Genomic DNA, 24469 nt, shown 5'->3' with positions numbered 1-24469 from the left:
TGGATTATTCACATCTTAAGTACATTTTTCTAAGTGTTTGCCAAATAGAAACTATTTTACTTTTCTGCTTTTAAGATTCTGGTACAGTTGTTGATTCTCGGGCACTTGGATTACTGCAATATCATCTGAGTGTTTGAAGTTTCCATAACATATTGAAACCCTTGTGGACCATTATGTCCACCTGGTTGCGCATGGTAAGATTCTGATCTAGAGTAACCCTAGGATAATATTATATTAGAAATATCTTGGTAACATTTTAAAGGCCATCATATAAATAATTTGGATTTAGCTATGCCTTTTTATGGGGAGCTCCAGATGAGCTACATTCAGGTACACAGACGCGAAGGAGTGGAAAAGTCCAAAGGAGACTGGTGAACTCAAAGTGTTACATAAACACCCTTTATTTCTTCAATACAACAAACACTGACTCGACATGAACATGTTTCGGTCTGAATGGCCTGCCTCAGGAGTTTCACAGGTCTGTGTAAAAGTCAACAAATCGACATCGCACTAATGGTTTAAAAAGGAAATATATTGAATCACGCTGTGAAAAACGCCATTTGCAAACTGGACTTTTCCACTCCTTCGCATCTGCGTGTGTGATTGTGGATTTGACTCTCCTGTGTTACATTCTACATTTAGGTACAGCAGATATTTTTCTATTTCCAGAAGGTTTATACTCTAGTTTTGAACCTGAGGCCTTGAAATATTACGTGACGTCCACAAATTGAGGAGTGTAAGCAGGATTTGAACCCTAGTTTTTAGTCAGTTTTCAGTCAGCACTAGAGACCAGCCCAATTTTGGGCCAAAACCAGCCTGAAATTTGTATTCAACTACGCGTCGGTTTCAGCTAAAAATGCCAGTGCAGGAAATTATCCAAATCTTTCTTAAAACCAGCTACGCTATCCGCTCTTACCACAACCTCTGGCAACACGTTCCAGAGCTTAACTATTCTCTGAATGAAAAAATAGAGTGTCATCTAGTCTTTGTAATTTTTGACAAAGTGAAAAATCGATCTACTTGTATCCGTTCTACACTATTCAGGATTTTGTAGACTTCAATCATATCTCCCCTCAGCCATCTCTTTTCCAAGCCGAAGAGCCCTAATCGTTTTAGTCTTTCTCATACGAGAGGAGTTCCATCCCCTTTATACTCTTGGTTGCTGATGTGAGAGGTAGAAGGCATATCTGCGGGTTGGGTCAGGGGGCAATAGTGGGGCCTACATTGGGGGGAGGGGAGGGGAGGGGATGGAACTCAAGCTGTTAAGGTAATATATCACTGGGCTATTTTCTTTCTATGTGGATAGTTATCTTTAGCTATTCTTTCCCCAGAGGTCGGTATTTATTCGTATAAATCACCCTTCACAAACAATACTCTCCCCAAATACGTATGACAAAGGAAACCAGAAGTGAAATTGGAATAATTAAATTAGTTTATTATAATAATTCAGTAAATTACAAAGGAAAAAAAACTTAGTATAGCTGGTTAATATATAACTGGAGGCAGGTTTATTTGCAGTCTGATCACAAAGCAAAACTTTTCTAAACCCTCTAGGTCTTCAATCTTATTATTCTATGTTCTCCTAACTTAAAAAAAAATAATAAATTAGTTCCTCAATGCTGTAACTAAAAACTATAAATGAAGTCAAAGAAAATATATTATCAAGTGCCTTTTCTCTATTCAGCAATGTTTTCCCAGAGGAAGGAACAAAACCAAACCCCCATAATTGCCTCTGAATATTCTTTTATGCATAACGTTTATTCCATGTAATCCCCAAAGTTTCATGAATGCATGTCCTAGGACACAAGTCATCATTGCATAGTCATTTAAGGAGGGAGACAGAATAGACAATACCAGGCACTCTTCATTGGCTGTTCTGTGCTTGACCTCTCTTCTTCAGCATCCAATTGGTTGTTGCATGTACATGCCACACTCTCCTTTCCCAGAACCTCTTTCAGATCCGGGTCATCATGCACCTCACATCTAGACATGTCATGTCATTCAGGTAATCCTGTCTTCAGCCCCAGTTCTTCTCGCACGAATCAGCTACATTGGGTCCAATTTAAACAAATGGTTCGGCCAAAGAGCAGTTGCTAGTCTGAAGACAGACGAATTATGCCAAGCAAAAGTCTGTCAATCATCTGAGAGAGAGACCACTTCCCTTGTCATCCATTTTAAAGTTACTTGCAAGCAGTATTATTTCTATAAGATGGGATTGAGCAACCTTCAGTACTAGGATATTTTTGGTTGCTGAATCCCCTGATGAATTTCCCTCAGCCTTCCTTTTTTGGTCAGTTACAATTTGGACACCCAGTAGGGATTGGCAACATGGTAAGGAAAAAAATTTAAAAAGAAAATCCATCTACTGTAGAACGATTTTGAAATTGCTTCGTCTTAAGCCATCACTGGCTCCATCTTGGTTCATTTTTTTTTTTTTCTTTAAGACAACAACAAAAAAATTTACCACTGTATATATCGTATGTCTAACCAGTCTGGAGATTTGCTCAAATTGAATTTTTGTTCCAGATGCAATTTGTTCCTAACTTACACTGAATGCCAGAATGTATTATAGTGCATTGTGTATCTAAATATAGACAGGCAAAGAGTAGTTATAATTTTTTATTAAGACTACAGATGGATTGTTTCTTATGTGTGAGAAGACCTCTGTATTTTAGTAGTCAGTACAGTTTTAATCCTATTATGCTTATCAGATAGTGTTCTCTATAAGAACATAAGGCCATGGATACGTTATACTAATGGCTTTGGTAACTTTATTCTTAGACTTTGATCGTGCTATTAATAGAGATTTGGAATGCTGATCACTTTTCTCTAGACATAAAAGCTTTTGTGGCCCTGCATGGTTTGGTTAATAGAACAGATAATTGGTTCCTAGCAGTCACTGCAGCAGACTGTTTCATAGAGCAGGCTTTTCCTTAAGAGGTGTCTCATAACTGGAAGTGAAATAAATATAGCTAGACTTAAAATACCGGGTGATATTTTTAATTGTGCAAAATTTTAAGACACACCTAATGCCTGTTTTGTGTTCTGCTGCAGAAATGGCTGTGCACTTTGTATTCAGTTCAGTAGCGTATGACTTCACTTTGCGTGGTCTCCTTGTCCCTCTTCCCTCATATAGGAAATATCATTGGATTAGTCAGTGTGATCATTTCCAGTGATTGTTCTGGAGCTCTTTCTATGGTATAAAAGAAGTTGGTCCCTTTATCTTAGGAAAAATTCACCCAAATTAATTTTGGCCTCAGAAATAGAAATTATTTGGCTTTGCCAGAGGTAGCTGTCATAAAGGTAGATATCTGGCTTTAAAGAAAGTATTCAGCATAACTGAAGAAATAGATATTTCAAGAAGAGGGGTTAACATGAGTACGCCATTAATGTTGTCCACTCCATGTGGAATGTGGCTCAGGCCACGAGTCTGGTGAAAAAGGACAATATACTGGCAGGCAAATTGGATTGAGTCCTGCGATTCCCACACGTGGACCCTGGACAACAGAGTTTGCATTACAGATGATCTGCTTCAAGTTTTCCCTACTTGCTTTCCATTTGTTATTCCATTTGCTGGTATTTCATGTGCAGTGGTCTCAAGATCAGACAAACACTGATGACTTCCTTTAAAATCTCCTTTAATCTTGAGTCTTTGATCTCTCTTGATAAGTGGATCTGTTAGTGGAGTAATGTGTTCCTTCAGTTCTACCTGTCTTGAGTAAGAGTAAACCAATTACAACTTCCTGCTTCCCCTATTCTAGGATTAGCGTACTTTGAATGATGAGTGATATGGTAAAGGGGAGAGCAAGTGGGTATTGCAATCTTGTGGTTATACATACAAAGTGGAGGGCAGTGGAAGTGGGGGATTAACTGACTTGTCCAAAGTCACAGGGAGTAGTGCAGAAATTAGATCCCCCAACCTCTGGGTGCAAAGGCAGTGGCTCTACCACTGGGCCAGCTGGTTTCCAAGTATGAGGAAAGGCTGACTTGGTGATAGTTGAGAAGGACACCTGATAAAGACATACAGTAATAGACATAACAGGCATTACTTTTTATTTATGTACATATTTCAACATGTTGATAAAATACTTGATCCATATTGTCTCGCTGTACTAACCAACAGTGTTGCTGGTGTCGTGCTGCTTTGACGTATGTCTCATATTGAAAGGTCAGAGGCTCAGAATATTTTAAGTCTTAACAGCAACTTCAACAAAGCTTCATAAATACTGTACTGTATTGTGATATATTTTGAAGGCTAAGGCCATATTAAGAATAGCAGCTTTCCAGTGTCTCTTTGCCCCATAAGTAATGTTTAGAACTGCAGAAAGTTAATGATCAGAAAAGCTGTGTTCAGTCTGTGCATTTGTGAAAAGTGACCCCCAAAGCTTAGAAACTGAGCAAGGTTATAAGCACATAAGCAATGCCTCTGCCGGGTCAGACCTGAGGTCCATCGTGCCCAGCAGTCCGCTCACGCGGCGGCCCAACAGGTCCAGAACCTGTGTAATAATCCTCTATCTATACCCCTCTATCCCCTTTTCCAACAGGAAATTGTCCAATCCTTTCTTAAACCCCAGTACCGTACTCTGCCCTATTACATCCTCTGGAAGCGCATTCCAGGTGTCCACCACCCGCTGAGTAAAGAAAAACTTCCTAGCATTTGTTTTGAATCTATCCCCTTCTAATTTTTCCGAGTGCCCTCTTGTTCTTTTATGTTTTGAAAGTTTGAAGAATCTGTCTCTCTCCACTTTCTCTATGCCCTTCATGATCTTGTAGGTCTCTATCATGTCTTCTCTGAGTCTCCGCTTTTCCAGGGAGAAGAGCTCCAGCTTCTCCAATCTTTCAGTGTATGAAAGGTTTTCCATGCCCTTAATCATTCGTGTCGCTCTCCTCTGGACCCTCTCAAGTATTGCCATATCCTTCTTAAGGTGCGGTGACCAATACTGAACACAGTACTCCAGGTGCGGGCGCACCATTGCCCGATACAACGGCAGGATGACTTCTTTTGTTCTGGTCGTAATACCATTTTTAATAATACCCAACATTCTGTTCGCTTTCTTCGCGGCTGCTGCGCATTGCGTCGTTGACTTCATTGTTGTATCCACCAGTACACCCAAATCTCTTTCAAGGTTACTTCCCTCTAATACTAGTCCCCCCATTTGGTAGCTGAACATCGGGTTCTTTCTCCCTATATGCATGACCTTGCATTTCCCTACATTGAATTTCATCTGCTATTTATTCGCCCACTCTTCCAGTTTGCTTAGGTCCCTTTGTAGGTCCTCACACTCTTCCATAGTTCTGACCCTTCTACAGAGTTTAGTGTCATCCGCAAATTTTATAACTTCACATTTCGTCCCCGTTTCCAGGTCATTAATAAATACATTGAACAGCAGCAGTCCAAGTACAGACCCCTGCGGAACTCCACTCGTGACTTTCCTCCAGCCCGAGTAGTGACCCTTCACTCCAACCCTCTGTCTCCTGCCTGCCAACCAGTGTTTGACCCATCTGTGTACGTCCCCTTCCACCCCGTGGTTCCACAGCTTCCTAAGTAACCGCTCATGGGGTACCTTGTCAAAGGTCAAAGGCCCTGGTCAAAAGAGACATATATAGTATACCTCATATTGATGAGCAAAAAATGAAGAAGAACATTTTCTTGATGTTATCATAATCAAAATTTGTGATGCCTTCTTAATGTTGAAGTACAGGAGATAGCGTGTCATTTAAGTTTCAATTTCTATATTATCTAAGTGGTTTTACAAGTACAAGTATTTTCCCTATCTGTCCCGGTGGACTCACGTACCTGAGGCTATGGAGGACTGAGTGACTTGTCCATGGTCACAAGGAGCAGCGCGAGGTGTGAACCCACAACTCCAGGGTGTTGAGGCTGGAGCTCCACCCACTGCGCCACACTCTCTTCAGACTTTTTCAACATTTTCATTACAGGAGCACTCGTTTGGATGAGTGCACACAGAATTTTGGGCCTTTTGCTATTTTGAGCAGAAAATAACAGCGATTGACATGGAGATTGCTGAGCATTGGTTTGGTTTCAATATCGGAGAAGATTCGCCTGCTTCTGCTTTAAAGTGCTAAACGGACTTGCCCCTAAATACATAATTGACCTTTTCTCCTTCTCTGCCAACAGACACAAGAGAAGCTCTCATTCCTACTTCGTTTCCCCCCCTGTTAGAGATTGTAAACTGAAAAAACACCATGAACACTTTCTTTCACATCAAGCAGCATTGTGGGGTAAAGACCTAGATCAACTGCTTTCGCCCACTACTTATGAGGAATTCAGAAAATGTCTAAAAACTCAACTGTTCCTAAAGTATCTAGACAACTGACCCACTCATCTTCTTTCTCCTCCATAGTGATTCCTCTGTCCTATTAATCTCTTTCTCCTCAACAACGCATTTCCGGTCCTATTAACTCTCCTCTCCCCCCCTCTTAAATTCAATCAATTTGTACCTCGCTTAATCTATTGTAAACCGCTTAGAACTTAACGGTATTGCGGTATATAAACTGTTATTATTATTATTATTATTCTCCCTTTTCTTTAGCTACTTTTCAGTGCTATCCTGCATCGATTCTAGATAGCATACAATTTTTATCCCCTTGACATATATTATTCAATTTATTTTTTGACATATTCATGCTAGATTGATATTATTTTGGATATGTTTTGAACCTACTGTGTAGCTAAGAGAAGTGATGCTGAAAACTACAAGCCCTTCCGATGTATTCTATTGATGTATTAGGATCCTAATTAACTTATGTAATTGCATCATTATCCATTTCAAGTTATTGGCGGGGGGTGGGGGGTGAATGCTTGTATGGTATCGTGGTAGGAAAAACTTGCTTTGTTGTGTGAGATTCTTTGATCATGATTAATGTATGAGATACTGAATTTGTCTCTGTTCTCTTTAAAAATCGAGCCACACACTTAGTTTTATACCATCTCTCGCTTTTTTGGACATACATCAGTGTCAGCTTACATCGTAACAGTAAGGCTCTTCTTGCATTCTATTTTTATACATGTACTTAAAACTCAGATTCATCTTGAAGTATCTGAAACCCCAAGTGATCCAGTTATTGGAGTGTAGCAAAGTTTTGACGTCGATCATCTATTTATTGCAATAGAAGCTATTAGCGATGCATTACCCTTTGGCACTTCTGTTTTCAGAAACATAGTTAAAATTTTATGACTGGTTTCAACCAATTAGCACTTCTTTTCTGATACGCATAAAACAAGTAGGGGGTGGGGGAGTCTCTCTCTCTCTAACTATTTTTATCAAAGTTGTAGTGCTTCAAAATGATACTCCGATTGCGATTTAATGCTTTTTTTAAAAAATGATATTGTTGCAGAACGATGTGTTCAAAAGATTATATAGTTTATTCACCACTACTGTGGTCTACACTTATTTGGAAGTGAAAGCAAAACTACATTGCATAATTTGCAAGAGATTGTCTTAGTACATTTATTTTTAACTGAATTACTCACTGGGCTATTGAAGTATAGACAGTGCATTGAAGCATGAAGCCAGAGACTTCTTACAGAAACTATGCATGTCCTTTTATGTATACTATTCTTCTGCCTTTCCTCCAGAGTATATGTATTGAGATCCTTGCCAGTCCCCATGCGCTTTGACGAAGACCACCGACTATTTTAGTAGCCTTCCTCTAGACCAGTGTCTCGCAAACCTAGTGTCCCCGGCTTGACACAACCAGAAGTGCGTTGTCGTCGGCGTGATTATTTCACGTGCATGTGTGTCATCTGTGCACCGATGTCAGAGATTTAAAAAGGTGTTTAAAAAACTCTCCAATAGTATTATTAAAGTGAGTAGCTTTCAAGACAAGCTCTCTATAAATAAAGCCTTTTTTATCGGTGAACCAATTAGAAATGATGATGCTCTTGTATAAGACTTCATTTACCGGTATTTATTTAAAAACATATACCCCACTTAAACCTGTTTTCTACTGGCCATTTCTCTCCCTATGCATCTTTCTGTTTTTATCCATCACCTTTCATGCAATCACATCCAAGACTCACTTCTCTTTTCTGCACAAAATTATACACCCCCTAAACTATACCATTCCCTCAGGTTTTTGCAGCCCAAATGCAAGACCCTGCATTTCTTAGCATTATATCTTAGCTGCCAAATTCCAGACCATTCTTCAAGCTTCACTAGGTCCTCCTTCATGTTATCCACACCATCAAGAATATCTATCATATTGTAGATTTTGGTATCACCCACAATGAGGTAGCCCTTTGGCAATATTGCTTACAAAAATGTTCTAAAAAGAATCGAACCTTGCAGCACTCACTAGTAACCCCAGAAAAGTGCCAGAGGAGTCTGTGCTGGGCTTCTTGTTTTGTTTCTATCATCTGAGAATTTCTTGGTCTTTACCCATCAGAGCTGTACGCCTGCACATGCTTGGGAACGGAACAGCTTTTCCACAACATAGAAAACAAATGCACGTGTGTACAATCCACCTATTAACAAAGCAATTTTTCCACCCCCCAAATTTGCATTTTATTTGCTTAGTCTTTAGTGCATGTGACAGAATATTTTCTTGCTAATCTGGCAGTACTGCCACCTGCTTTCTGCATTGAGCCCTCAGTAGTGTGCTTTTCTTTCTAAAGCTAGGTGTTTCCCTTTCATCTTTTGTCACACTCTGGCACACCTTTATGCAGGACTTAGCGAGAGACTACTGAAGTGTGTTTTGTGGTGTGGCTCTCAAGTGTGTATGCGTTTGTGTTGAATGGTGAGGGCACTGTTTATTTAAAATGTATGGCGATCCATAGGTGTGTATCTGTGGGGTATGTAGGGGATGTACTCCCCCCTTATAGTAACACATTGAATGTCAGAAAAAAAGTCCTGCACAGTCCATCCAAGGGATATACCTGATTCATCTCCGCACTCAAGGTCAACTAGATAATCAAATTGTTCCTTTGATATTATTTCCATCAAGACAAAGAAGTAAGTCGAAGATCTCTCATTATTCTCATTAGTCTTTCCATCAGTTAAAGGTGTTCAGCCAAAGGGTCTTGTTTCTCATTCTAGTCCATTCCTTTTTAAGAAAATGTGATTCTTTAGTGTTTCAAAAGTTGTTTAATGTGTCATCCAACTAGTTAAACCGCAATGAACTTCATGATTAATGGGAATGATGCGGTATATAAGAGGAAAGAGTGGGCTCTTTCACACTCTGAAAGCCTTTCAGTTGTGGCTCACCAACAAGATTTTGTTGATATAAACTGACAAGCAAGTAGGCAGTAAGCAGGGAGGCACAGAATTGCTGACCCTATGCATCAAGGCATATCGGATACACATATTTGTCCTGTCCATCAACTGTATAATTCAAGTGGAGCTAAACTTTGTTTACTTCTCCATTGCTAAGTGGCCTTAAGGTTAATATAAGACAAAATACTTTTGGGATTTCTTTTTGTATTTGTTGTGGTGACGGTGCGTACATCACAATTTCACTACTTAAATTCAGTGAGTCAGAAAAGCTATGGGTTATAATTTTGTTAAGCTGTTAATTTCTTAAAAAAAATCATTGACTTGCTAATGTGAGTATTTCAGGTAGTATGCCAATAGTATGTTAGTCATGCATTTCTAAATTTGGATCAAAACGTTCTTTGCTTTTACTGGTTTTTCATGATTAAGACTCAAATGTCAAACATCTTAAATATGCTCAAAACTGCAGCGTGGTTTTTTTCCCCCAGAGATTAATTCCCAGGTCTTTTGTTTAACAGGAAGATGAAATGTCCATTAACTTGGACTTTCATTCCTAGACATGACGAGTAATTAAAAGGAATGGAGCATTTGTTCTCTTAGGTTTCCGTCGCTGGTGTCATGACTGTTGCAGTTGTCCAGTCATGAGAATTTAATTTGTTGAATATTGCCATTAAAGAGTAGACAATTCAATCTTTGTTGGCCAATTTAACACAATTTGCTTAAAATAACTGGTTCATATCCTATTCTTGGCTAGGAAAGATGGTGATTTTTTTTTTCACTTCAGTGGATACAAATCCAGATGTGCTGTCATATTCTAACCCAGATTCTCTGCTGACATTTAAACTCTTCTAAATTAGGATGCATTTTAGCAGGGTACTACAATGTTTCTGTAGAAGGCAGAGCTGAGATCCACTAATAAGAAAATAACACATTTGCTCTTTCTTGCTCCCTAATGTCATTGTAACCCCAGCCATCCTATAATTTGTTAATAAATTAAAATTTTTACACGCCACAGCAGTATGAATGATCCAGAAGTGTTCTATGTTAGTGAAATGTAATCCCCAGGGAAAGGCTGACTCGGACATTTTTATAAGCTCTTTTATATAGACCAACATCACAAGAGTTAAACGTTTAAATACTTGAAAGGTATTAATATCTTTTCCAGAGAAGACAAAATGGTAAAACTAGAGAGCATAATTTGAGGTTACAGGGAGGAAAACTCAGGAGTAATGTTAGGAAATTCTTCTTCACGGAGAGGGAGGTAGATGCCTGGAATGCCTTCCTGAGGAAAGTAGTGGAGAGGAAAACGGTGATGGAATTCAAAAAAAGTGTGGGATAAAAATAGAGGATCTCTAATTAGGATGTAAAGTAAAGAACTAAGGTCGGTATTGGATAGACCTTCATGATCTGTGTCCCATATATGTTGGGCATCAGTGGGAACTCCACTAATTTGGAACATGAGGATGTTACTGGCCAGACTTTACGGTAGATGTCCTGCAAACAACGGGATGGCTGGAGTGAGCTTGGACTGAAACTTCAGCATTTGGAACCTAGGACAAGACCAGGTGGACTTTACAGTCTGTGACCCAGAAATATCAAAAAAGAGACACTTTAATTTTATTGGATATAACTTATGGGCAGACTAGATGGACCGTTCAGGTCTTTATCTGCCGTCATTTACTATGTTAAACTATTTTGAAAGTACCTGTAACACAGTGGTCTCAAACTCGTGGTCCGGGGGCCACAAAGCCAGATCCTATTTTGAGGCCCTCGGTATGTTTATCATAATCACAAAAGTAAAATAAAACAGTTTCTTTAGCTATAAATGACAATATTATTATTAAGACTTAGCCAAAATGAAAGATTTATAAACTATAAAGAATTTTACTTATTAAAGAAATGACAATTTTGCATTAAGACATTACCTATTTTTTCTGAGGCCCTCCAAGTACCTACAAATCCAAAATGTGGCCTTGCAAAGGGTTTGAGTTTCAGACCACTGCAGTAGAATGACCAGGGTTTTGGTTTCATTTTTATTTTGGCTTGATATACTATCCTAGAGAAGCCTTTCAGAGCTGTTTAGAACTGTTTACAAATTGCAATTTATAATTATAGAAGCAAAAGAAGAGAAACTACGGCTCTGGACAGGATAAAAAGTAAGGCAGTGTCTACAGGTCAGGCCATCCAAGGTGCGAGGAGTTAGGAGTTGAAAGCAGTCTTGAAGACCTAGGCTTTGACCTTGGCCTTGGACACTGCCAGAGATGGAGCCCACTATAGTGATTTGGGCAGCTCGTTCCAAGCATATGGCACAGCAAATTAGAAGGGATGGAGTCTGGAATTGGCAGAGGAAGAGAAGGGCACAGACAGGAGGTCGCGGAGGGGAGATAAGTGAAGAGTGATTGTGAGGGGCAGCTGAGTAAATGCATTTGTAGGTCAGTAAAAGAAGCTAGAATTGTATTTGGAAACCGATGGGAAGCCAATGAAGTGACTTTAGGAGAGGAGGAACGTGAGTATAGCAACTCTCATGGAATATGAGTTGTTCAGCCAAATTCTGGATGGATTGGAGGGGAGCAAGATGGCTGAGCGGAAGATCTGAGAGAAGTGAGTTGTAGTCTTAAGCGCAAGGTGATGAGGGCATGGATAAGGGTTTTGGTAGAGTGCTCAGAGAGGAAGGGTCAGATTTTGGTAATATTATAGAGGAAGAAGCAGCAGGTTTTAACGATATATGTTGTATCTGGGCAGTGAAGAGGAGAGAGGAGTCAAAGATGATCCCAAGATTACAAGCAGACAAAACAGGAAGAATGAGAGTGTTGTCCACAGAGACTGAGAACGAGGGAAGCAGAGAGATGGGTTTAGGCGGGAAGATGAACAGCTCTGTCTTTGCCACCTGGATATCTCGCTGCCATCTAAAATTGAATATGGCTATGTCGGACAGACAAGCTGAGATTCTGGTCTGGCTTTCAGTAGAGAGATCTGGTGCGGAGACGTAGATCTGGAAATCAGCATAGAGGTGATACTGGAAGCCATGGAAGAGATCAGCGCTCCAAGTAAGCAAGTGTAAATTGAGAAGAGTAGTCCCAGGACAGAGCCTTGAAGTACACCAATTGATAGAGGGGAAGGCTGTGAAGGGGAAACCACCATTGTATACACGGAAGAGGGAGAAAACCAGGAGAGAGCAGAACTCTGGAATCCCAGCAAGGACAGCATATCAAGAGTAGGCGATGATCAACAGTATCAAAGACAGCAGATCAAGAAGGATGAGGATAGTCGAGGCCTTTGAATCTGGCCAGGAACAGGTCATTGGAAACTTTAATAAAGGCCCCTCGCCTCCCTTCCCCTCATTGCTCCCCACCCTTTTTTTTTAGGAGCTGGCCATTGTCACTCCATCATGTGAAGCTGTGTCTCTTTCTTTGCCCGTTTGTTTCCTGCTACCGCTTCCCAGTGGTATTCATACAGCGTGGGGCCTTGCAATAATTTTGACATTTTACAATGATACTACTTCCGCCATACAGTTACTTCACAATTCACTGACAACCACGTACCCCCATCACATGAAGAGGAGGAACTGCTAACTCAGGCAAGCAGAAGGAACAGGGTGCAAGCGCACATTAGAAGGCTGGACATGTACCACATGCTTGCTGAAATGGCTTCCTGTAGGAGGGGCTCGTACTTTTTGGGTTGAGTTCTGTGATTTGCTTTTAGTTCCAGGGAGGGAGGTCTGTTTTTATGTTGTGATTGCTTTCGGCTCATTTTGGGGGGAACCCGTGTCACGTGCCTGGATTTTTAGGATGCTGGTCGGTTTGTTAGTGGATGAGGGTTGGTTGAGTGGAACGGGGTAGGGTTTTTTTTTTTTGTTCAAGGTACTGCTTCTTGTGATTGGTATCTCAGGGACTGCCTGTACTGCTAAAGATTAAATTCTTTTTCTGCTTTTCAAAGACTCACTCGTTTGATTTCTACCTTTAATCTCTGAATAAGCCATATAAGTCATTGCTGCTTTTATATAATGTAATATTTTTGAAATGTGCTAAGTGAATAATTAGGCTAGAGACAGAAAATGCAGTCAGAATAATTTGCAATTTTGCTTCTGTTTTCTGTAGGCAACAAGTCTGGGCTTTCTTAGGACGATTTAGCCAAGTAGAAGCCTTGTTGGTGGCAACTGGGGTAAGGCCAGGATCCCTGGATGGAGTTCTGTTGGATGCAGGATGCTCATCCATGCAGCTTGATATTCCTGAGCGTGGCTTTTCCCTGCAAAAGGATGGTCCCCTGGACATGAGGATGGATGGTGACAGGTGAGTATTGATAAAGCATTCCTTCTCACAAAAAGGAATCAATTTCTCAACAGGGTGAATTTAATTTCCTTTTGAGACGTAGAATTCCCATCATACGCCCACATGCAGCTCTGTGCATACATAATAAATCAGCCTGCATTGTCGTGAAGCCCAGCATCTCAGCATTTTTATAAACAGTCCATAAAAGTGTGGTTTTCATATACAAATTTGATTCCTGATATAATGTAGGATGCAGTGCATTTTCACTTGGATGTCAGATTTCATCCTTGCCTGGTAAAAAAAACTACAACATTTACACGGTTCCAGGAAATTAACTCTTAGACCATTTAGTTTCATCCAATCTTAAAGGACCCTTTTACTAAAGCGAAGCCCATTTTACACCTATAGGCTTCTTAGCATACGTTAATTCGATTCTTGTGCGCTAAGCTTTAAGTGTTTAAGAAACAAACTCATTTGCTCCACTTCATCATTATAAGCAGTGCTGTGGAATTCGGCGGGAGATTCAGAAGCCAAGCCAACAAAAAGTCACCTTATTAACCCCCCTCTTTTACAAACCCGTAGTGCGGGTTTTAACACCGGCAGTGACAATAACTGCTCCAACGCCCATAGAATTCCTGGGAGCGGCGGAGCAGTTGCAGCAGCTGCTGGCGGTATAACCCGCACTATACGTTCGTTAAAAAAGAGGTAAATTGTGTTTTCATAGGGGCAGCACTGAATAAAAGTTGTAATTGATTGAGCAGTAGATGGATTTCAAGATAATATCGTGAAAGGTGGATTCTAAGTTTACATACACAATAAATATACAAAAATATTCATCTCATATGTATGTTGCTGAAAGGAAAATATTTTCACTTCAGAACAGGATATCAAAGGCAGTGGTATCAAAACACTCAATAAATATAGGCCCCCCCCCTTTTACTAAGCTGCGGCAGAGGTTTCTACCGTGACCTGGGGCGCTAAATGCTCCAACGCTTATAGAGTTCTTTTGAGCATCAGAGCATTTAGCGCTCTGGGCCATGGTAGAGACCTCTACCGCGGCTTAGTAAAAGGGGGAGATAAGTATTTTCTGCATCTGTCATATTGTAATATTACGGATTTTTGTATTATGTTCTTTGGTATAGAATAGCTTTGAATTCTCTTTTCACGTTATCAGATGTCCACCATTAGAAGGACGTGTAGAGGCAGCTTAGGGGCATAATAGAAGAAACATCATAAAAAGAGCAGATGTTTCCTCTTCGCATAATATGAACAAGCACCAGTTTCATGAAATTCTGTTCGCATTTTGAAATGTATTCTAATAGGGAGTTCTTGGTCATGGGTAGGCCTTGTGCCTAAGCGGTAGATTGCAATCAAGAGCCAAAGTAAATATCATGGAAATATGGAAAAGGATTACTGCGCTCGATTCTGAGGACCCTAATAGAGATGAAATGATGATTAAATTTAGTACGATTGCATATTTCCGTGATATTTGGTAAGTGGTGCGAGAAATCCAAAACTGTTTCTGATGTGCTTAAGGACAGTCCATGATGCTCTTTGTCAATTAATACATAAGTTTCTTTCTGATTTTCTTTGCTAATGTTGAGAATAAAGTTCTGAAGCAATAAAAGAAGCTATTTTCTTTCTCAAAGATTGGATGTTTTTTTTTAGAACCTCAGAGACACTCACATGCGGCTTTCTGTCTCAGTGCTCTGAAGCTTCACCTCTTGTCAATGAAAACTGACGTCAGTGAACTAATTGGCTGTCCTTGTGCGTAGGTACCCTGGCATGCCCACTGCTGCTGATGTTGTGAACGCTTTAGATCAACAGACGCTTGCGTCCATCCTGAAGACATACGGGGAGGAGAGACAGGCCAAGCAAATAGCTTCAGCCCTCGTTCAGGCACGCAGCGTCTACCCCATCACCAGAACTCAGCAGCTTGCTAGCATTATTGCAGGTACACTCATTAATTCGGAACAGTGTCTGAGAGGGAGAAATATTAATCCCTGAAGTCCCAGAGGGATTTATTTGTACTTGAAATCAGGCTCAATCTAATCCTGTTCTGATGTCAGCTTCCCATGTTTGTACAATAATTTGCTGATTAATGTAATAATGAATTTCACCCAAAATGACGGATCATTTTTACCTGCCAAACGGAAACAAAGAATGACAAGATGATAGTCTTGATGCATCACTACAGGTGATAGCCATGATTTATTTACTTGGTTATAAACCGGCTAGTGAAATGATTAATTCCTGCATTTGAAGTGGTCAGATAACCAGATCTAGGATATTTCAGCAGATTTGGAATGCCAGCAAGATCTAGATCTTTTCTCATTGTAAATCATTGTTTGTTTCAGTACATTATATTTAATAAAACTTGTTCCAAATGTACAATAGTGCTTATTCACCATGGCAAAAAAACCAACCAACAAGCGATCAGTTTGTTTCTAGCAGAACAAACACAAAAGCAGCTTTCTGCCATTTGTGAATTGCATAATGAATATCAAGGAGGCAGTGCATGCAGATAGATCCATGTGGATATCCTGAAAACTCAAGGACTGGACTTGCCTACCCCTGGTCTAGGTGGACCATTGCTCTGACCTAGTAAGATTATTCTTATGTTCATATTGTCATGAAAAAGCACTTCAGCATCAAATAGTAGGCATTATAGATCTGCGTGGTTCAGACATCAGGTGCCATGCTAAAGTAAATCTGTTGAAAATATATTGGTCAAAAATTGCTCCCCAAGTCCCCAGTAGATGAAGAAAGTTGATCTGTGATGAGAAAAGCAGAAAAGAATTGAGGTTGGGTTTCCAATAACTAATTCCACCTGCCATAGACCTTGGGAAGATTTTTCTTTTGACTAGGCCCGCAGTGGCTTTGGTAGCCAGCTGTTTAAATACTCTTTGAAGCATTTACAGGTAAGCAATAACTCTCTTTGATGTATTCAAATGCACTCTTGTTTTGGGCTATACAAATAGCTTGTTCTTGCACTGCATTTTGTTTAGAAACTTCAATGACAGCACAGCACGTAATACACTCTTATTTCCTTAGATACCTGTCACAACTCTCCTCCTACACAAGCATTCTCTTTCCGTTCAAAGGAGATACTAGGCTTCAATCTGCAGCATTACTTAGATTCTAAACCGTGTCAATTTCACCATTTATCAGTTCTTTTTTCCTTATTTTGCTAAGTTGCTATCTTTGAATACACTCTTTTAGCCAGACTTTGCAAGTTGCGATGTTGTATACTAGAACCTTTGTCACGTATCACAATGGCATTATTAAAGATTCTGCTGGGGAAATTGATTCAGGAGGAGAAAATAAGTTCTCTGAAATCAGCCCCCCAATCAAATTTATCCTTTTCCGGACTGCAAATTATTCAGTCTTGTTCTGCCTTCCCTCCTGTAGCAATAGGCTGCCAGACTGTATGAGACTGGGCTGTCTTATATAATGGCCACAAGAGGCAGTTAGTTATCTGGGATAATCAGAGAATCTCGACTGAGTCATAGTATAAGATGTGATAGTTTTTATTCATCCATGACCGCCTAATAATTCAGAAAACATCAGTCTTCTCGTCAAATGACATAATATATTATGAACTTAATTATATCATGTATGTCCTTCTGTTCCTTTTTTTCTGGAATTCGCTCAAAGTGACAATTTAATAGACCTTTTTCTATCAAAGTGGTTTACTTATTTTGTATCTGGGGCAGTGAGTAGAGGTTTTAGTGACTTGCCTTGAATCAAACCCAGTTCCCCAGGTTCTCAGGCTGCTTCACTAGCCACTAGGCTACTCCTCCACTATGTTTAGGGCTTATTAAATTTGATATACTGCCTTTCATAGCAAGGGGATTTGCAGAAAAGTACTCAAATAAAAAGGAACACTGGGGAAGAACTAAGATGGCTGACAGCGCTTGACGGCATCTGTACTTCTTTCTATTTCCTCGAGCGGCTTACCTCTTTGGAGTTTTTTTATTTTGTTTAGTGGTTCTTTTCCCTTTCTTATTCAAGAGGAGATGCGGCATACAAAGAGGAAAGGGGTCTGTGAGGGCCATGGTGCTGGCTTGCTCATTAACCCCGCTCCAACCAATAGGCTACACTTATTGTAAATTTTGTCTTTGAGCAAGATCTGAATTCCATTCGGAGGATATACTTCAAAAATTCAGCTTCCTATTTTTGTGAACAGAGGTTATGGTTATATCCGGGAGTGACTAAATCCACACAGGAGAGAAGAAAGCAATTCCTAGCAATGAGAGAGGAAACGAGGAGCTAATTATTTACTAGCATATCCATGTAAATGTGGGATAAAATATTTAGGCTTAAGATATGTGTGTTTCCAGCCTGAACACCTAAGGTCTTTTTTGGACCTCAAGAAGATAATATTGGACATTGTATAAAGAGAAATAATTTAATGTAAAGGCCTGAGGCATAGCCTTCTTTGCTATTTGGCTATGTTGAAATACAGTTTAGTAACAATTCTCCCAAATCCTTTTCTTAGCTCCTTCCTCTCCTTATTTTAGTGGTCTGAGGAAGTGCCTAAGTCTTTCCTTTTTTCCTTTTGTTTTTCTTATTAAATATGTTTGAGTTTTAATATTGTGTTAAGCACTACTTAACTATTGCATTAACAAGTAGTGTATCTTTTATTTGTTAAAATTAAAAAGAAAGTTAAAAAATAAAAAGGAATATTATTTTTGGACAAGACAAAAGCAAAACAGTCAAATATTAAAGGTTCAAGCAGAAGGGACTGCTCAGCTCTGTATATGATCACCATAAGCTCCTGTAAATAGTTTGGTACCTTCCTTTTCAAAATCAAATGAGACAGGAAATACATAATTGACCATCATGTAGCAAGCTCAAAGTCCCATTGGGAGTATGAGGAATAGTTAGAGAAGAAAGGTAAGAAAAGGTATTGCTGTCTGAGACTTTGTGGGTCAGTGTAGGAACCTTTGATTTATCCTATATTGGATGGGAAGCCAGGGGTAGTGAACCAAAAGCTGTAACATGGTCATATTTTTTACATGCCACATAATTCTAATTTCAGTGGCCTGCAGAGATGGCAGATATTCAGCTGCTCAATGTAAACGACTGGGAAAATTCAAAAGAAAAAAGTTCCTAAAGGTCAATAATGCACTAACGCTGGTATAGGAACAATAAAGCTACTTTAAATGCCTTTTAACCTTAAGTAGTGCTCAGACTCCAAGATGGATCGTAAGAACTCAATATGGGGACAAGCCCCTGTAGAGATTCCTATGGTATCTATCATTGCACCATTGTACAGTTAAAGGTGATTCAAAGCGCTATTTGAAAAATACTCATATATTTCCCTACTCCATATAGAAAGCAATAATGTCCAACTATAAAGTAACTTCAAAATTGTGACTTCAAAAATAGACTTAGCTTGAAAAATGCCAACAGCGTGAGTTCAGCTGGGTTCTGACGCGTTTCGCCGCCCTGGCTTCCTCAGAGAACCCGCTAAATTGCTGGAAAAGTTCAATGCAATATGTGTCCTGGTTCAAAGAGTAATTTTTCTATATCCTGTGACCAGAAAAATTACTCTTTGAACCAGGACAAGTATTGCATTGAACTTTTCCAGCAATTTAGCGGGTTCTCTGAGGAAGCCAGGGCGGCGAAACGCGTCAGAACCCAGCTGAACTCACGCTGTTGGCATTTTTCAAGCTAAGTCTATTTTTGAAGTCACAATTTTGAAGTTACTTTATAGTTGGACATTATTGCTTTCTATATGGAGTAGGGAAATATATGAGTATTTTTCAAATAGCGCTTTGAATCACCTTTAACTGTACAATGGTGCAATGATAGATACCATAGGAATCTCTACAGGGGCTTGTCCCCATATTGAGTTCTTACGATCCATCTTGGAGTCTGAGCACTACTTAAGGTTAAAAGGCATTTAAAGTAGCTTTATTGTTCCTATACCAGCGTTAGTGAGATCTTCAGCTGCATCACGGTTGAACTATTACAATGGCCAATTGGGATTTGTCATCTAATTAATACTCAAATTGTAATATAAAAAAATTAACTAAAGCTGAAATTTTAAATTTCAAAAGATAATTGCTGATCATGTTGGCCGTAAACTCTTAAGCATTGGACCACACAGAGCATTCAGAGATTGACCTATAAGCCAGGCAGCCACCATCTCAGAGGGATTAAGAACAAGAAAAAGCTGTTCAGAGTCTGGCGATTAAGGGTCCATGTAAGCATCAAAAAAGCAGTGATGCCATGATCTTAGATGAGTATGGTAAAGGACTCTGAAAGATATTAAAGAATAACTGAGCCGACACACCACAATGGATCTGTTGTTGGATAGAAGAGAAAAGGAGTGGTATGACTTTTTTTTCCCTTTCTTGTAGAAAGATCTTTCAGTGTGTCTCCTTAATTATTACAGTATGGTTCACCAAGTCAAATGAAGAAGATAGGACAAGTGATATTGCCAAGGCTGTCTTTCACTCAGGAATGCAGTTGACACAGTATGAAGATATTGTATAACTGTACCAATCTGGATTTCAAACTGAACATATATGTCACCTCTACATGTTAAGAACATAGGATAATGGCTTGATGGACCTTTGGTCTGTCCCAGTATGACAATTCTTGTTTCCAACAGTGGCCAACCCAGATCCTAAATACCTAGCAAGATCCCAAGTAAGTAAAACAGATTTTATGTTGCTTATCCTAGGAATAAGCAGTGGATTTCTCCAATTCATCTCAACAATTGCCTACAGACTTCTCTTGTAGGAAATTATCCAAGCTTTTCAAACTCCTGCTAAGCTATCTGATTTCACCACATTCTTCTGCAAACGTGTGAAGAAATATTTTCTCCAGTCTGTTTTAAATCTAAACTAAACCTTAAGCTTATAGACTGCATCTTCTCTATAAAAATAAAGCTCGACACAGTTTACAATAAATTTGAATAAAGTGAAAAAATAGGCAAGAGTTTACAGCTTAAAAAATAACCAAGTTTTCAGAGGTTTTTGGAATATTTGAAAAGACCCCCAAGGGAAGGGACAGCGACAAAACTCACGGGCACAGGACGGAGAAATTGAGTTTCTGTGGGGACAGGAACAAATTTGTCGCCATGTCATTCTCTACATTCATTTACCATGGGATTTAATAAGCTTTGGTACCAGAGGTTATTGAATCTGGGGGGGGGGAATTTCCTATAGTAAAAAAGTACATCAAATCACTTTTTTATTTCAAATTTCAGAAAGATACATCAAACAAATAACATTTGAATGGAAGATGGGAGATTGGGATATGGATAAAAATGGAGTCATTTTTTTTCACATTCCGAACAGAACAGAAGAGTTGGACCCAAAAAAGGGGTCACAAAACATAGAAAACCAGAATGGAGGGAACTGTATCTGTCCCCATGCAAAAGCTCTAGGAGTACTTAACTCGGTGACCTGTCCCTAGCAAAGACAGATCAAGATCATATCATATGTTATGAGCTCATTTTGTTGGGCAACTGATGGACTGTGCAGGTTCCCCTGCAGGAACTAGTAATTTTATATTATCAAGGAAAACCTGAAATTGGTGCGGTTCAATGCACATTTTATCACGGGTTTGTACATAGGGCCATTAGATTTTAATGTCTCAGTAGGGAAGAAAATATTTCCTCTACTACTTGGGAATCAATGAAAAGGCATGAGCTAAGTATAAGTAAAAGTAGAAATGCACTGTATTTATTATGTCAGCAAAGAAAGGTTTTAACTAGAAGCCACTTTGATATATTCAAGTTTAGAGTTGAATTAATAGTTTGAAATATGTAATACCACTTGAGTTTTAGGTTTTAAGAATTCAAGACACTGCATTAAAGAAGCCTAGACAAAAGGACATGAATTGCATCACAGAGATTTATTAAATACGAAGCAAATTCCTGCAAACAGGTGTGAGATCTGAATTAATTTTTAAACTCTGCCACTCTTCTCCACTCAGGGGATTTTAATGCGTCATATTGACAGCCACAACACCTTGTTAATTTCATTCAGAAGCGTACACATGAAAAGGTTTGAAACTTATGAACAATACTGCTAACCATAAAGGTTTTAGCCTCAACTGCTGTGCATTCATGCAGCTCTCCCAAATATCAAATGTTATTATCTTTACAAATGCAGAGCTAGAGTTAGGAAAGTGCGGCTTTGTTCACAACACCACAGATCTAAGTATGAGCCCAATTCATTGTTCCTGCCCAATTGGACGTTTTGGGTTGGTTTGTTTTTTCAAACGTCCTGACAAATTTATTTTGTAGCTTTTCTACCCACCCCACCCCGGCGCTATGGTACAAAAAAACCCCAAAAACAAAAAGGCTTTTCCTCTCTCTGTTAAGTCCTAGTTCCTGCTTGCTTTCTTAACACCAGCTCTGACAGGATACACATTTCAAATCTGACATATTGTAATCACCAAATAGAAAACAGCCATATCCAACATTTGTTTCTTTCCCACTGCCTTCTTTTTCTCTCTCTTTTCCCCTTCATGCAGCATCTTTCCTTTCCTCCCCTCCGTTATGATGTGTAACATTTCTTTCTATCTCCCTATGCACCATCTCTCCCTGCCCTTCACCCTATGTCAAACATTTCTCCCTCCCTCTTCTCCATGCATGTCTTCCTCCCCTCCACCGTGTGCAGGATTTCTTCCTCTCACCCCTTTCTTTCTCTTCCTCTCTCCCATGTGCAGTATCTTTCCTCCCCACCCATCCCCCTGAACATCAGCTTTCCATCCCTCCACCCTCCCATCCCCCTCTGCAGCAGCACCCTACTGACTCTCCCACCGTGAGACCCGACATACCTCCAAGGCCTAAAGCAGCAGCAGCAGCAGTGGACAGTCAGCTGCGGCATTGCTCTGAATGGGCTACTCGTGGCCTGCACCCCCTAGGGCTTTCCTCTGCCACATCATCGGTGACACGGCAGATGGAAAGCCCATTCAGAATGATGCTGCTGCTGACCGTCCACTGCTGTGGCTGTTTCAGGAGGCCTCGGAGGTATGTCAGGTCTCACCAGGGTGGTGCTGGTCGCTGAATCAATAAATCAGGCAGCACTACTTGGAATATATTTTTATGATCTAAACAAACAGAGCAGTTTGGAGTTTTTTTGGAGTATATCATAAAAATGAACATGAAAACAATACTTGGGACCTGGATTGGCCACTGATGGAAACAGGATACTGGACTTGATGGACCTTTGGTCTGTCCCAGTATAGCAGTTCTTCTCTTATTATAATTTGTCTTCAGAATGAAGATTTAAAAAATCAATTTAAGGATCTATTTGGATTGTTTTAACTTCTGTTCAACTAATCAGACAAAATTATAATTCATTCCCCTCCAATTCAAAGTGAGGGATGAGCAAATAGAATTGGTAAATCAAGTCAAAGAGTTGCAAAAGGGCAAGACCTCATATCAGCTGGCTTTTCTTTAGGGAATTTGGTTGGATTCAAAGACATGGTGAGACGTGTCAGTCTTAAGGTCGTTTTTCCGCTTCACATTTGTACTAAGATTTATTGTTGTTAAAGTTATTTATGATACCTGGAAAACTTTCATGCGTTCATGTTTTTATCTGTAACAGGTGCTTTGCCAGCAGCATCTCTCTTTTCACGGAAGGACTTACTTCAGAGACCAACTCATGTTGCTACCAAATCGTTTCAGGCTTTAAGAATCTTTGTCAATGATGAACTGAATGAACTATATCTGGGACTTCAGACAGCTCAACTGTTTCTAAAGCCTGGTGGGCGAATAGTCACCATTTCTTTTCATTCATTGGAGGATCGCATCATCAAACGATTCCTACATGGAATTAGCATGACAGAAAAGCCCAACCTTTCTTTAGGACAGAAGATAAGACCAAAGAGTTTGAGTAGACAGGAAGATGAGAAAGAATTCCCACGGACACAATCTCATTGGACAGTTATACAAAAAAAAGTATTGACACCCCAGTTCCAGGAGGTTCAAGACAATCCCAGGGGCCGATCTGCGAAATTAAGAGCAGCTATAAAGTTATAAAAATGTGCGTGGTACACCTTGTATGTATTTTAGTTATTAAAGTTAACTGTGAGTGGCATGACAATATGCTCCATGTAGCAAGTATTCATGTGAAAAGAAAAAGGGCAGGAGCTCCCCCAATGTAGTAGGAAAATGGCCTGTCCAGTCCAATTGCTGAGCTCGACTGCAGCTGATGTGAAGCTGCTCCATGCAAGTGACAAGATAAAAGTAGCGTTTCCCCTAGCAGTGGAATGCTTCATGTCCATTGATTCCCTAATACAGGGGTGTCAAAGTCCCTCCAGTCGGCTTTTCAGGATTTCCCCAATGACTATGCATTGAAAGCTGTGCATGCAAATAGATCTCGTGCATAGTCATTGGGGAAATCCTGAAAAGCCAACTGGAGGGACTTTGACACCCCTGCCCTAATAGGTTAGAATAATGGGGTATTTTAGAAGGTTATAAAAATCTAGAAATGCTTCCAAAGACTATAAAAGAATAATTTAGAAAGACAGGCTTAAGAGAGGAAAAAGTATAGAATTTTAAGCCGGTTTTTCTGTATTATTCTTTTATTCCCTGCCTTTTTTTTATAGTCTTTGGTGGTATTTTTAGATTTTTATAACCTTCTAAAATACCGATATTTGCAGCTGTTACATTTACATGGTGGTTACAGCCGTGGATTGTATACGTGGTTCCAACTTTTTACTTATGTCACAGGTGGATAATCTTTCTTGTATGTTAAAATATCTGTTTGAGTCTTTACATCATTATTTTTAAATCTTAAATATTTGTTTGAATGACAATGCTTGTTTTGATTAGACTAACAAGCATCAAAGCAGTTCACAATAGAAAGCAAATCATCAAATAAAATTTAGCATTGGTTCTGGTTATCTTAGTCAGTTATTTCCCTAGAAAGCTAGGTTTTTAAGACTGCTCCTACCTCTAATTTCTTTTGGCAGAGTTTCAAAGTTTGGAACTAG

General features: G+C 39.6%; 1 protein-coding gene across 1 annotated transcript in view; it reads left to right on the top strand.

The window, feature by feature from the left end:
* The window catches only part of METTL15 (methyltransferase like 15), a 62654-nt gene extending 38786 nt beyond the window's left edge, over nucleotides 1-23868 (top strand). The window contains exons 4-6 of the mRNA XM_033928429.1: nucleotides 13331-13522; nucleotides 15277-15455; nucleotides 23080-23868. Coding sequence (XP_033784320.1) covers nucleotides 13331-13522; nucleotides 15277-15455; nucleotides 23080-23513 — 805 coding nt within the window. The 3' untranslated portion in view covers nucleotides 23514-23868. The remainder of the gene's footprint in view (nucleotides 1-13330; nucleotides 13523-15276; nucleotides 15456-23079) is intronic.
* The last annotated feature ends 601 nt before the right edge of the window (nucleotides 23869-24469 follow it).

Source organism: Geotrypetes seraphini, chromosome 19 (genome assembly GCF_902459505.1).
Source record: "Geotrypetes seraphini chromosome 19, aGeoSer1.1, whole genome shotgun sequence".
Classification (NCBI taxonomy): Eukaryota; Metazoa; Chordata; class Amphibia; order Gymnophiona; family Dermophiidae; genus Geotrypetes; species Geotrypetes seraphini.
Note: the sequence above shows the minus strand (reverse complement) of the source record. Positions and strands in the feature narration are given on the sequence as shown.